At 41.3% G+C, this 15,473-nt stretch overlaps 1 protein-coding gene across 3 annotated transcripts in view; it reads left to right on the top strand.

Moving 5' to 3' along the window:
- TMEM106B (transmembrane protein 106B) overlaps nucleotides 1–15,473 on the top strand; it is a 102,812-nt gene that overhangs the window by 63,863 nt on the left and 23,476 nt on the right. For all 3 annotated transcript variants that reach the window (XM_069211829.1, XM_069211828.1, XM_069211830.1), the window contains exon 4: nucleotides 2,212–2,371. In XM_069211829.1, coding sequence (XP_069067930.1) covers nucleotides 2,212–2,371 — 160 coding nt within the window. The remainder of the gene's footprint in view (nucleotides 1–2,211; nucleotides 2,372–15,473) is intronic.

The raw sequence follows: 15,473 nt of genomic DNA, 5'->3' as shown, positions 1-15,473 counted from the left end.
CAAGTACGCCCAACATCCGCAGTTTTTCAACTGGAGTGAAATTCAGTGCCTCCTCTACGCCTTTGCACCCATACTATTCCTTCCAAGAGTTTTCAAGAAGATCAGGACTGACTGGGCCCAAGTAATACTTGTGGCTCCAGACTGGGCATGGAGAGTGATATCCTGAGATGCTGAGCATGTTGATCGATCCACATATCAGACTGACCCTTCAGGAAGATCTGTCATGGCAGCAGAGGAGGTTACTTCACCCGAACCTCTCCACTCTCCACCTTCTTACGTAGAGATTCAGCTTTGGCAGTTGACAGCTTTTGACCTCCCTCCTGAAGTCTGTAATGTCATTTTGCCAACCAGTCATCCCTCCACCAAAACAGAATACACCTGTTGTAAGAAATTTCTGTCATGGTGGACAGACACGTTTCTCGATCCCCTATCTGTCCCTCTTTCTGAGGTTCTAATGTTCATTCTTTACCTTGATCTGCAGGACTGTGCTTTGGGCACTCTTAAGAGCTATTTATCTGCTATCTCTGCCCTTTTGCGGTTGCCTGATCAGCCTTCATTGTTCAAGTCTTCTGTTGTACATTGGTTCCTAAAAGGTATTAAAAATCTCTTCGCTCCATACAAATTCATTATGCCCCAGTGGGATCTTGATTTGGTTAGGACCTTTTTGATGTGTGCTCCTTTTGAACCTCTTCACAACTGTCCCTTCAGGCTTCCCATATTGAAAGCAGCCTTCCTTGTGGCAATTACATCTGCCCGCAGAGGAAGAGAGCTGCAGGCTTTATCATCCAAGCCGCTCTACCTTTCCATTTGTCCTGACAAAAGTGGTGCTTCGAACTAGGGCCACTTTTCTGCCAAAAGTGGACACAAATTTTCATGTAACGCAATCTGTCAGCTTGCCTACTTTTTACACACCTACACATCCTACTAAGGAGGAGGAAAGAGTCCACCGCCTGGGCCCAAAAAAGAGCTTGACGTTCTACTTTGATTGTACAAGAGAGTTCCGGGTGGATGACCAACTCTTTGTAGGGTATGTTGATGCAAATAAAGGTCTGACAGTAGCAGTCCATGCCCAGATGGGTCATACTCTGCATTAATATCTGTTACCCAATGGCCAACAAGCTACACCCCAAGGGTTTGCACATTCATTCCACAGAGCTAAAGCTGTGAACACTGCATTAGCATGCAATGTCCCGGCCTTGGACGTCGGGCAACAAAGTGGGTATCCCTATACACGTTTACCAAACACTACTGCCTGGACAATCAGTCTGTAGGGACGGGCACTTTGCACGTTCGGTCCTGCAGGACTTTCTCATTTGAAAATGGTTCGCAGACCCACCTCCGGGGATTGTATTGTTTGGGTATCTAGTCGGAGGTATAGAATCTGCAGCTAGAAGTCTGTATCAGATGAACAAGTTACTCGCCTTTGGTAACAACTTGTCTCATAGAGACTATATCTAGCTGCAGATTCCTTACTGACCCTCTCTGCTCTGTGAATGGATTTCTAGGGACAGGAACTTCCCTTTCAGGGCCCTAGTTTTGACACACCAGTGGTCAGTGTTCTTCTTAACTCCGCACTCTTGGCATGGAAAGTTGTGAAAAAAAAAACAACGTTGGCAAGCCTAGGTGGCGCCTTTATTGAATTGCCCTGTAATTTCCTGCATGGACAATACCAAAGACAGACACAGAGTCAATCGACGCTACCTACCAACATGTAGGAGTACTGCTCACGAAAGTCTTCTGGATCTAGTCTGATTCCTGGGGAGAATTCAAAGGTATGACGTCTGCAGCTAGATATAGTCTCTACCAGATAAGACGTCACAGAAGGTAAGTAACTTTTTATTTTATTTTATGGAGAAGGAATACTGTTGGAGACCAATTAGTTAGATGTTGCTGTAATCACAAGTGACAGAAGTGATTGAGTTGAAGTGGCAGGAAGAGGACATATGACAGAAATTGTGCAGCTAGAATATGTTATGAGACTATTAACATTTGATGCCGCTGTCTTCTGTGTTTGTAGTGAGGAAACACGAGTTCAGGTTCTTTTGACTATCACTGTTTATAAATACAATCCTGTGAACTGCCCAGTAGTGTTGAGCAGGACTGTATGTGCAACTTGAACTGATTATGGTGTTACATGTGCTTTCTATACACCATAACATTAAACTTGAGATGATCCATGTAACCCTTTAATTCCTTTTGTTTTTATTTCAGAAAGCTTTATGTGACATTTTCTGTCATCCTTTGTTTACTTCTTTCGGGACTTGCTGTGTTCTTCCTGTTTCCTCGGTCCATTGATGTGGAGTACATTGGTGTGAAATCAGTCTATGTCACTTATGACGAAGTCCAGCACTCTGTTTTTTTAAATATTACGGTAATGTGGTTTACCTACACGTATTACATATGCAGTGTTTTCAAATATGCTCTTTGAGGTCATCTGTGAGCTTTTCAAATGTCATTTTCAATAAATGTACTGGAATGATGGGAAACCTTTGTTCCTTATTAGGTATGGAGGAACTGTGTTCTACCACTAAGTTTTACTGGTACTTTGCTTACTCTCACCCAGTGAAAAACGTAAAACTAAACAAGGCACTAAAAATGTGATACTTTAATCTCATTCACTGATTATTAAGCCTAACCAACAAACAATGGTATAGAATGTTCCTAATGGGCCATTAAGAAACAAGGATGAATACAGTCTTATTAGAACATTGGAATGCTGGGGGCTCCATTGAAAACAATGGAGTGCTGCAGGCTTTTACTGGCCGGTAAAAGCCCGCAGCGCCAACATTCCAATGTTCGCTTTGTTCACAGCAACAGCTGTGAACAAAGCCTCACGGAGCCCGAGGGGATTCTAATCCCCTCGGGCTCCGTGAACATTTTTTTTTTTAATAGAACATTCTGCCCTGTGTGGCAGAATGTTCTAATAGCCTTAGAACCCGCCGTAGCGGGCTCTACCGGCTATTAAAGTCCCTCTCCCTCCGGCTCGGGCATTTAACGCGGGGAGCGGGCCTTTAATAGCCGGTAGAGCCCGCTACGGCGGGTTCTAAGGCTATATTAACTTTGGCCCCTCCCAAAAAGCGACAGTACACCTTAAACTGCTCTGCAGAATGGGAATACAAGCAGCTCACATGCATTATTCTCACATTTTGCTCCGTGGTTGAGTTGCACTTTACTCTCTTAGAGCACTATTAGCTTCTGGGGCCTAGATTTGTTCATATCCCAGAGGTTTAGTGCCTATTGGCTGGTTCCTGTTCACTTGACTGGAATGTGACCCAGAGTAATTTCCAGTGGTTTATAGTAATTCCAGTATTCGATTTCTCTTGATTTTCTTTTATCTGGAAAAAAAAGAAGAGTGGGATAAGGATAATTATGGAGTGTGCTACTAGTATTTAGGTATTGAGCAGTTACACACACACTCCGATCGTTGTAATGTTCAGTGCACTTAATTCAATCAAATAGCATGAAAAGATTGTTTCTATCACTTAGCTTTGTTTCAGAATCCTGAATTTATTGCCTTGTCCTTCTACATCTTCGATGTCTACTAAAGGCTTCTAAAGTAATATAAAATTGAGGTTTTGCTTTTTGTGTGATGCCCTTAACACTAAACTTGAAAGAGTCCAATTTCAAATTTAATCAACTATTCGCTAGTTCAAAAGATTTTTAAGTCTTAGTGAAAATTATCTTGCTTCAACTCAAATAAGGACATCAGTACAATCAGCGGGGCCAAGGACTCAACATTCTACTTCCCCAGCAGCAAGGGAGCCAGTCTCCGTTTCGCTTCAAGCCCTGAGGTGCATTTAAATACCTGCAGCACTCGAGCACGAAAGAACATCATTACAATCAGCAGGGCCCACCAGACTCAACATTCCTGTTCCCCAGCAGGCAGGGGAGCCTGCCCCAGTTTCGAGTCTCACAAGGAGGCACATTAAATTGCAGGATATTTCATTCAGTGGAGGCTGCTGGAGTCAACATTCCTGCTTCCCCAGCAACAGGGGAGCTGGCCTCGGTTTCGCTTCGTGCAGGAGGTGCATTTAAATACTTGCAGCACTCTGCAGCGCAGGACATAATTTCAATCAGAAGAGGGCCTCTGGATTCAAGACTCCAGCTTCACCAGTGGCAAGGGAGCTGGCCTCAGTTTTGCTTTGCCCCAGAAGGTGCATTTAAATACTCACAGCACTCCCACAATGTGGGAAGCCGCGGGCGAAGTCCCGGCCAAGATCGGGCTATCCGCACCAGTCAGCAGCTGGGCTGAGCCCCGTCTCTTAGCCCCGCTATTTGGGGCTCCTTAAGCACTCTCCTTGCTGGAGGACACAGGACACAAATTTCCCTGAAGTACGTGGTTTTGCTCTACACCTGTAATTTTGACAAAGCTGTCTCCCTCCGTTCCACTCAAATCCTCTGTGCCCCGTTATTACATGTGTTCTATGGGTGACTAGACCTTGCTGGATAATATGGGCAAAAGGAAAGCAGCAAATGCTAATCCCTCAACGGGCCCCAATCACAACACTATTGACTCTTTCCTTGCCAGAGTAGTAGGTGTCACCTCTTATAAAAAATAAATAGATCTGGCTGAGAGATGCCTGTATTGGGTCTCACTGAAACAGCTGTCATCCTGGCAACGGTGGATGCCGATGGGGCTGAGTTAGAAGCTGATATGGTAGACCTAGAGAGGCCCACTTGAAACTTGGTTGAGGAGGTGACTTTTCCCTATGATACCAGCCTTAGGCCCACTGAGGTACTATGAGCTAAAGCCCCCCTCGCTTGTATGCTCCCCAGCTGCCAAGCGTGAGACTTGGATGTCTATCAAAGCCCTTTCAGACCCTTTTGGCTCACCAGGTGCTATTGATTCCTTTCATGCAGTTGTTTCTGAAGATTTTTCTTAGGCGTCCGTCTTGCACAAATTTACGGCTACTCTCAAATTGGATAAGCCGGAGTCAGAAGTAGGAAAAATTCTAACTACATGCCAGCATCAGCAGAAGTCTATTATAGTGGAGTCCCAACCCTGACCCCTACCGCAGGTAAGCCCCCAACACCACTTGGAACCAATTTGCCCCTTCCTATGTTCACATAGCTCCCCAACAGACAGCTGTGGCGCCCGTTCATCTACCTTCCTCACTGCTCCAGTCACTGGGGTAAGAGTTATCTGCATGGCGTGAACCTCCTCCTTTGGCTGCATATGAATGCTGCCCTGTGTCCCTGCTACCTGTAATCAACCTCCTGCCTGCTTGCTGTCATTACACTATGGTTCTGGCAGGTATCCCTACGCTATCAGATCCCAACCAGGAGTATGCTGGCTAGCTTTGTGACATGGTGTACCATTGGCGTGCAAGCACTCTAGATTTGCCACTCAGGATCCCAAACACATTCTGATGGTGCGACTTGTGGCCTGTATCAGGCCTTTCACAAAGTCTATTCAAGGAGATTGTGTCATAATAAACTTCAAGTACCCAGCAATTGTAAGAAACATCTTAACCCATTATCATCAGAGCCAAACTGTGATCAATAATATCAACATCCTACCCTTTGGTTTTTTTTATAGACATTTGCATTTGGCCCATAGCCCCCTTCAGCCTTTGGGCCCAGCAGCTAATAGTACCTCCGACGGTTGTCGGATTCTCTCTAAGAACTGGTTTCCACTACTAATGGACCTCAATGAGTTGGACTGACTCCCTCTGTCCACAAGGAACTCAAGTTGAAAGCTCGACAAACTAACCATTCTCCACACTTGAATACATACATGTCTGCAACAAATTTAAGTTTAATACCACATTTGCCTTCTCAATGTAACCCTATGACCTCACTGTAGTCTGAACTGATTATATTTCCTGCACTCATGGTCTTACCAGGCTTCCTATCTATTTGGAAACACAAAGTACATGGCAGTGAGCCTGGATGCCTTAAGTCATAAACACCTACATGTTTGCTAAACACGAGGTAGCTTTTAACTGTGACCCTTTTCAGGTAACCTATTTCAGTGTCCTCAGTTGAACCTTTCACATTAATCCGGTCAGCACTGGATTTGGGCCTGCAGTGTTCTTTTATGTCATTCTTCTGAGTAGCGCTTTCTGCCAGTGTCTGTTGTTGTGTTATATTTTCATGTGCATTTTCTACAGTTCCTGTAACATTCCGCCCTCTAGTTGATATTTCAACTATTAAATCTATACTTGGTCTTCATTTGGCATTAAGTGATACTCATTACCCTGAAACTCTACTACACGTGTTGCGGTCCTTACTGGAAACATCCCTCCCGCCTTAGCTATTCTTATGCAACATGCTAGAATCACCCACTAAACCAATTTTCTGGGGCAACTCCTTCATCTAACATTTTCTTTTGTAGATTAAACAGCGTATGTATAGCTTCTGACAGTTCCATTATCTGCATCATTTGCTGTAATAAAGGTTCAACACACTGTTCCTATTAATTGATATATTCCCCCTTGCGTGGGCATCATAAGGTCAAGTACATAGCGGTGCTGCATCACCTTTATTCATAACGCATGCAGCTCTTCCTTAACTGCGTTAAACCCATCCTTAATAGTGTTTATAGTCTTAAGAAGTTCCCATCAAATTATCTGCAACCGTCGAGCTGTTACTTTGGCCTGCACAAACAGCAGAATACTACCAGAAAATAGCTGTGCGTCATTGAACAAACGGTACTCAAAAGGAATGCCACTCCAAGTACTCATACCATAATATATTACCCGTCAGTTCTTGTCCTTCGATTATGATGCCGCAAGGTCATTGGGCATCTCAAGGGGTCTTCATGCAAAGCGGTCAGATTAATAGATTAATTCCAGGGATCATCAAAACCGGAGTGTGCAAAGACACAATGTAGCAGAGTCCTCCCCATTTCGGTTGCTACTGGGCATACTCAGGCCTTGAAAAATCTGTACACCCACTCGCTATAGGGAGTCATATTTTATCAGGTCAAGCTATTTTTAGGACCTACTTGCCCTTTCTGGCGATGTGACAAAAACAGGTGTTCTGTTCAGTCAGAAAGTGAAGGAGCAGTAAAGATGCCTTTAAATTTTCTTCTTGTCACTTTTGCTCTGTGTTCAGAGACAGAGCGCAAAAGTCAGTTTGTCTTCTTATGATTACATGACTGCAGAGTTCGACAATTTTGTAAAGTGAACTGTCTGACCTGCTGTATAAAGTGTGAAATAAAAGGCTGTGGGGTGTCAGGTCTTTCCTAAAATACAACATTTAAATAACTAATTAAACTTTACAAACATTTCAAAATATATTTTAGTAGTCGGGAAAGCCAATTTTTTGTATTTCTGTGTAATGAAAAAATATCTTAATAGGATGAAAACAAATCAAAACACTTTACTTGGTGATGTGCAAATGATAAATGTGTTTTCTGAAAACCAATTTTCACAGGTTATTGTTAATACACAAATTGGTTTTATCAATAAAGCTGCAAGTTAGTGGTAAGGCTTTTGGACATTTCCTGTCTGTAAATGCCAGTGTGCGCTACCACATCATGCTTTAGTAATATACTTATTAAAAGTGAGTGTTTAAACCTAAACTGAGAAACACTCCTGCCCTGATGGCAACGTTGTTAGTAAACTAAGAGGAAAGTGGTGGATCTTGGGCACTCTAAATGTTATCTTAAAATTAATAGAGTAAGCGTTTAGTCTATTTGATCAAACAAAAGATCATCAGAGATGCTGAATTCACTTATTTGAAGGTGTATTCTTGTGAAAATGAAAAAAAGACGAGTGTTTAAATTAAATATGTGCCTCGGATCACACAACTTGAAACTCGTTCGCAGGTCAAATACATTATAGTTAGGTTGAGTAGATTATTCAAGTTACTCGACCTGCAGTTCTAGTAAAAAGTTTATGATTTTGTGAGGCCTGTATAAAGTAGTTCTCCACTAGTCCATGAGGTTGGAGGTACCCCAACCCCATGCTTGTCGGCTTTATCTATTGAAGTCTTACAACCAATATATTGGCCCACATCAACAGTGCCCTTTCCTCTGAAACATAACAAAACAGAAATTAGTCTCATGACAGTATTTGGATTGACTGTGCGATCAATCCGAGTGTTACGTGAAATGTTTAATGAAAGGTATGTGTACACTTCCCTATCACATCCTGACAAACATCAATACCTTTCCATAAAGAATTAACCTGAAATGAAATTTCAATATCGGGATGCCATTGATCATGAGCAAAGAATGATCAGGTGACTAAATCCTGGCCTACGGACACAATCTGGGGCAAAGAATTTACTAAATAACCGTTAGACTTAGTGGCTGGCATGTTACTCATAGAAAACCTAAAACTAGAACCATCTGAATCCTATCTGCAGTAGTTGGATGACCTGACTTCTTCTTGTGTGAAATGTCTACTTTGATGTCCTGTCTGTGAGTGTATACAACACTTCTGCTAAAGAATCATATTTTGTGGCGGTTAACTAAGAGACTTGCTACTTTAACATGTGTCAACTGCATTTGGGTTTTAATCCTACAAAAGTAAAGATGTAATAAGCAAAAGGCTCTACTTGGGAGCACTTCTCTTGATAAGTATAGCCTATATGATCTAGTAGCATGAGGAATTAGGCAGCACACAAAACAAGACTCATTAGTACTTATTTAAACCTATGTCTAACATATGTCGATACCACATATTTTCTAACAAGTGAGTATGGGCTTTACGGGTCACATGATTATGATGAGAAAGTTCCCTTCGTACATTTAACATATTATGACTAAGGAACTTATTGTTGTGGAAAAGTAGAAAGGAAAGAATCGAGAGACAAGACAGAAACAAAAATACATATCTTTTGTTCTGTCCTTTCAAATAAGAATTGTCCAAAATCAGAGGTGGGGGGTACTTTACGATGACCACCTTCTTTCACCCTCTTGTTCCATTTACATTGTCCATAAATCTTAATGAGGTGCTGACTTAGACGAACGCGGGTGCGGTGAATCCATGGCTTTCTGCCATCCCCCTCGAGGGCAGTAGGGAGGTCACAATAGTCACCATGTACGGTTCATCAAAGCATGGCTTTCTCCTTTTGTGAGTGAAATTTCTCACAAAACGTTTTCTATGTGCACAACTGGGAGGCCGACCTCAACGTTGGTGCACTTCTCCTTTTCCTTAATCACTTGTTCAGAAATGTCTTTGCAGTTTTGATTAGCTTTAAATATATGCCGTATTGTAGGTGTCTGTGGTACCTCATCTTACAAAGGCTTCTTTTTTTTTTTTTTTTTTTACACTTGTATCTAGGGCATTAGAAAATTAGAAAAATATTATATATATATTTATATATACATATATATGTATATATATTTATAATAATATATATGATTAAAGAGTTGAACATTGTTAATATAGTTAAACAGACCCTAAGTAGGAGATCTGCACAGAACTTGATGAAATACAAGAAAGATGGTTACATAATCTGATGTCCACAGCAGTGGCTCAGGTGTCTCCTTGCAAGTAAGAATTGCCAATACTTTTATCAATAAAAGAAATTTGGGACCCCAATAAATTGTTTTGGTGTGCCTTAAGTCAAAATATATCTGTCCTTTTTATGCGAGGTCCCCATACACAATTATTAACAAGGAACCATATCAATTCTGTTACAGTTAATACCTTTCCCATCAATGTTCTCAAAATGATAGTTGGCACAGGAACAGTTCGAAATTGTGGTACCACTACATTGTTCGGGGGCGCAGGTCTTAAACCATACTCTAAATAGTTCCCCTAGACTTCTTAACCAGGTAAAAGTAAGGAGATCTTTCATGGTAAACTACTCCTTGCTCTAACAAGGCTTGTGTAATAGGGGCAGTTCCCTCATCTGGTTCCTTAGAAAGAAGATACTATCTCAATCTGGGTAAGATAGCACCTTCCTTTAATCTAATTCGAAATGCTGTAGCTGTACAAATAAGTCCTACATCATGAGGACCCTTAGTCCATAAAATGTCTGATACTTGGGAAACATCGTCTTCCCTAACAGAATTGAAAGCTCTTTCTGGTGTGGCTGTCCTCCCTTCCAGCACTCTCCTCAATGGTATGTCACTTTGAAAAACCACAACTGTTTTGTTTTCTTAGATTGTCCTCACAAAACAGTTGGTCATCCAATCTGTTCCTAACACTTTTCCCGGTTCTTTAAATATAATACATGCCCATAAGACATCATTATAGTCCCTGGATATCAGAGTGCCATAGATTGGTGTTATTTCTGAGGCCTCTATTTGCAGTATTAGTTCAGTATCAGGCATCCAAGAGTCTTGCCCTTGCTGCTGAAAAAGAAATTAATCAGGTAACTGAACCTCCTTTCCCAATAACTCTGGTGTGTCTGCTTTGATTGTATATACTGCTGTTGTAAATGCCTCCATATCAACTGTCCATGCTCTGATTTGGTCTCTAGTGGAGGAATCTACTGTTACTGCCCACACCCTGGAAGGTGAAACTCCAGGGGTTGAACAAATCATGGTACCATCAGATTCAAAATGAATAGTCATATTTAATTTGGCCATCGGATCGCTTCCTAATAAGTGACCAGTGGCAGCTGGCAAAAGTAATAAACAGCCTTCAATGTACCTTCCTTCTATTTCCATCTCCACTGGTTTAGTGTAAGCAACTCTCATTACTTCCCCAGAGAATCCATGTGTGTCCATTGATCTGTTAGAAATCAGTAGGCCCCACCTCTTTAATTCAGGATTTAGTTGCTCCTTTCTCTGATGAATGCATAGCTTTTGTCATTGGTAGATACTGTCACAGTGGGTTCTTAATTTGACCTGTGCCAATACTATACTGACAATACTGGATACATAGAAATGCTCTGCGGGCACCTTCATTGTCCATATCCTACCACATAATTTATCTGAAAAGGATTCCCTCCAGTCACAACTACAGCTCCCTGTCCACTTTTAGGTGGAATCATTGTTCGGGTGTTTGATAACTTTGCTCAGATAGCACCTGTTGTGCTTGTGGCATTATTGGTAGTTGCATATTTGTGATGATGCCTGAGGTGCATGTACGATTTGTGAATTAGGTTAGGACTGTGCTGCTACATTCCCTCACTCCTTATAAACTCCTACTCTTCCATTTTGCTCATCCCATTTCGCAGTTCTACATTCACTAACAAAATGTCCGTACCTCTGACAATAATTACATACTTGATACATTCTCTGAGGACACAGCCTACCTCTTCCTATTCCTCCTCTCCCTCATGTACTACTTCCCTGTATCCCTACATTGTCATGTCACTGTGGGTATTGTTGTTTTGTGGTCCCTGGGACTGAACCCACAGACATTACAGTCATCTGAGTAGCAGCTGCCACTATAGTTCTTTCTGCTGCTCCTGTCTTTGCTAACAGTGGTAGGAAGACTTGGGAGGATGTGGAATAGTAGAGTGTTAGAGCATAGAATGCTTGTAACGCTTGTAACATTCTGGCACTGACCTCTTTGTCAAATTCGGCCAGGATGCTAGGGGTGGCGGACACGGGATACATTGTGGGCATGTATGTGGAATAAATTACATTTATCGTTTCCGATTCCGACTATGGCTGCTCACTTCATCTTGGCGATGAGCTACACAGCCTTTTTCTACTCTGTAGATACCCACAGGAACTGAATACTTCATTGATCTGCTTCCCAGACAGGCCACCTCGGCGTTACTCTCATCTGACTTCATTCAAGGTTGTGTCCATAGTGAGTAAATTTCTTTGGCTGATGCCTTCAAAAAGGTTACTTCAGAACTCGTAATGCCCTAGTATTCCTTCGTTCTGATCGCGAAGAAGATAACGTGAACATGTACGCTCAGTGACGTTTATGTTTCCTTGCTTCAGCGTTTCCCTGGTATCTTCATAAACAGAAACACGCTGCAACGCTCGTGCGTTTACATTCTACGTCGTCGCTTTGCAACATTGTAAACTGAGGCAAGCTGCAATGCTTCTGTTACATTTAACAAGTTTGCTACAGCGTTTACCTGAATATTTTATAACTAGATGTGCGGCTTGGAATTTTTACAGTGTCTTCTCTCGCTACAGTATTTCCTGGAAACTTCATTAAAACACACAGGGCTCAGCATTTCCTCAGTGTTTTCTCTTCTTGTGCAACAACATCGTAGACCTTGCTGGGAAACTATTACAATTAATTTATTTACTGCCTGTAATATCGGTGACAGGCACCTCATTTTAACAACGTACATGATCATTACAAAATTTCATTTTAAATCGTTCTGTGCATAAATACATAAAAATAAAAGGCTATAAAAATGACATAATTGCAAACAATTCAACATCAATTTATTCAACCCCCACCTTTTCTACAGTGACCTGGGAAACCGCAATCAAATGGAAATAGTGGTTTAAACTATTTCAGAACTATTTGATTGCAGAAGACGCAACTACATATTCTTCTGCAATAAAACTAGCTTTATTATATGGTAGTTTGGGACAGGTGGCTCAAGAAGTCTTTGATATTTCACCTGCAGTGACTACCTCAAGAGGGCAAGCGGGAGATAATGCTGCAGAAATTGATGAATATGAAGAAGCAGTTGAAAGGCTTGGTAAACAATATTGTGAAGACCCAAGTATTTTGCTTGAAAGACATACATTTGTAAAAAGGAAACAGAATGTGGAAGAAAGTGTGGAAGAGTACAGTTCTGCTCGAAGAATTTTGTGTGCTACACGTGAATTTGGGGCAAATATTGACATGGCTATTCATGATCAATTTGTTTTTAATTGTTAATCATGCAAAATTCAGGAAAGATTATGAGCATGTAGAGATCCAACATAAAATGAGAGACATTGAAGAATCTACACAAATGTTGTGTGCAATTAGCATGAAAGATAAAGCAGGAAATACATTTACAAAAAGACAAGTTATGCAATGTTTTAGAGGTGGATCGAAAAATCATATTGCTAACAATCCTATTTGTCCAGCACTTACAAAATGTTGCCTGTTATGTTAAAAAAAAAAAAAAAAAGGTTTGCCATTTTCAAGTAATGTGTACAACGAATAAGACTAGTGTCAAAGTGAATAGTGTAGAGTTGAATGCAAATGGTTTAGAAACCAAGGAAAATTGACTTCTAACAGTGGAATTAAATTCAGTGATAGTTAATGCCAGCATTGAAGGACCTGTAGTGGATGCAAAAATTAATAACATTACAATGCAAGTTATGGCTAATTCAGGTTCCCCTATAACCATTTTAACAGAGTCTACATTTTTAGAGGTAAATAGAGATAACATTCAATTAATGCCTACTGACATTAATCCAAAGGCATTTAGTGAGAAAGAAATTGATCTGATCCTGTCATTTTCTAGCCAATATAGAATGCTTCGGAAGGAGTACAAATTCCAAAGTATACATTGCTGTCAAAGGGAAAAATATAGTTGGGTGGAAAGATATGGCCTAAATGGGTTTGAATTTAGTCACTGGTTCTGAGAACCCAATCAGAGTAGGCACATGTGAAATAAGTAATAATCATATTAAAGAAAATATATTTAGTATAGACACTATTTCTCAAGAGATTGAAGTTATTTGTAAGAACTGTGAAAATGTTTTTCAGGAGAAACTCGGTCTGGTTAAAGGATTTGAACATCATACTAGACTTAAATCTTATGATCACCGAGTTATTCAAAAAGTACGGAGTGTACTTCTTAGTATAGGAGAAGATTTGAAGAGAACATTGAAAGATTTGTGTTTGCAGGGCATTATTAAACCAACCAAAATTTTCAGTGGGGTTCTCCAATAGTTATAGCTAAAAAAAAACCACAAACAGGTGACCTGCGATTGTGCTGATTGACGCACATTAAATAAGAACATTATAGTGGACTGCCATCCTATACTTAAATTCAAGAGTTGTTGGCAGCTTTTGAGTAGTGTAGACTTCCATTTGGTTTAGCATCAGCTGATTGCGTTTTTCAGTAACTAATGGATAGGTTATTTGGTGATATGCAGGGATTGCAAGCATATCTAGACGGTATTCTAATTTTTGCAAAAAATGTTCATGAACACAACCAAATTTTAGAGAATGCCATAAAAACATTGTCTGATGCTGGTATGACAGTAAGACGAAGTAAATGTAAGTTTGTTGTAAGAGAATTAGAATACTTAGATCACATGATTTAATCATCCTGCTTAACACCTACATTTTCCCTGTACAGGAAGCCAAAGCACCAGAGGACAGGGACAGTCTTAGGTAATTTTTGGGTCTTGCTGAGTATTTCGCAAGGTTTGTACAAGGTTACTGTTAGACTTTTCATCCTTGGCGTGGTCTCCCTTAACTTTTTGCCTCTGTTCCCCAGGTTGTTGATGGGTGCTGGACTCTGATTTTATTGTTTTTGTTACTCTGGGCACTTTACCACTGCTAACCAGTGCTAAAGTGCAAGTGCTCCTGTTTAAAATGTGTACGTAATTGATTCTCCATGATTGGCATATTTGTTTTACTGTTAAGTCCCTAGTAAAGTGCACTAGAGGTGCCCAGTGCCTGTAAATCAAATGTTACTAGTGGGCCTGCAGCACTGGTTGTGCCACCCACACAAGTAACCCTGTAATCATGTCTCACAGCTGCCACTGCAGTGTCTGTGTGTGTATTTTTACTCTGTAAATTCGACTTGGCAAGTGTACCCACTTGCCAGGCCTAAACCTTCCCTTTTCTTACATGTAAGGTACCCCTAAGGTAGGCCCTAGGTAGCCCCAAGGGCAGGGTGCAGTGTATGGATAAGGTAGGACATATAATAATGTGATTTATTTGTCCTGACAGTGAAATACTGCCAACTTCGTTTTTCACTGTTGCAAGGCCTGTCTCTCTCATAGGATAACATGGGGGCTACCTTTAAATATGATTAAAGTGTAGATTCCCCTAGAGAGTAGATGGACATGTGGAGTTTGGGGTCCCTGAACTCACAATTTAAAAATACATCTTTTAGTAAAGTTGATTTTGAGATTGTGCGTTTGAAAATGCCACTTTTAGAAAGTGAGCATTTTCTTGTTTAAACCATTCTGTGACTCTGCTGTGTTTGTGGATTCCCTGTCTGGGTCAGTTTGACAGTTGGGTTATTTTTCACCTCACACCAGACAGTGACACAAAGGGGGCTGGGGTGTAACCTGCATTTCCTGATTAGCCATCTCTGCTAGGAGGGAGGGGTGGAGTGGTCACTCTCATCTGAAAGGACTGTGCCTGCCTCTGACAATGCCGGCTCCAACCCCCTGCTGTGTGTCTGATGACTTGCCTGGGAAAGGCAGGATTTCACAAGTAGGTGCGAGTCCCCTTTGAAGAAAGGTGACTTCAAAGACTAAAATGGGTATAAGAAGGGCACCCAAATCTACAGACTTCAGAAACACTTCTGGAACCAAGAGGAACCTCTGCCTGGAGAAGAGCTGATAGCTGAGGAAGAAGTGCTGCCCTGCCTGTGACTGTGCTTTGTGGAGCTTTCCTGCAGTGCTGCTTCTGCCAGAGTAAGAGGGCAAAGACTGGACTTTGTGTGCCTTCCATCTTGTGAAGAAA

The sequence above is a fragment of the Pleurodeles waltl genome, chromosome 10, assembly GCF_031143425.1.
Source record: "Pleurodeles waltl isolate 20211129_DDA chromosome 10, aPleWal1.hap1.20221129, whole genome shotgun sequence".
NCBI classification, from domain to species: Eukaryota; Metazoa; Chordata; class Amphibia; order Caudata; family Salamandridae; genus Pleurodeles; species Pleurodeles waltl.
Note: the sequence above shows the minus strand (reverse complement) of the source record. Positions and strands in the feature narration are given on the sequence as shown.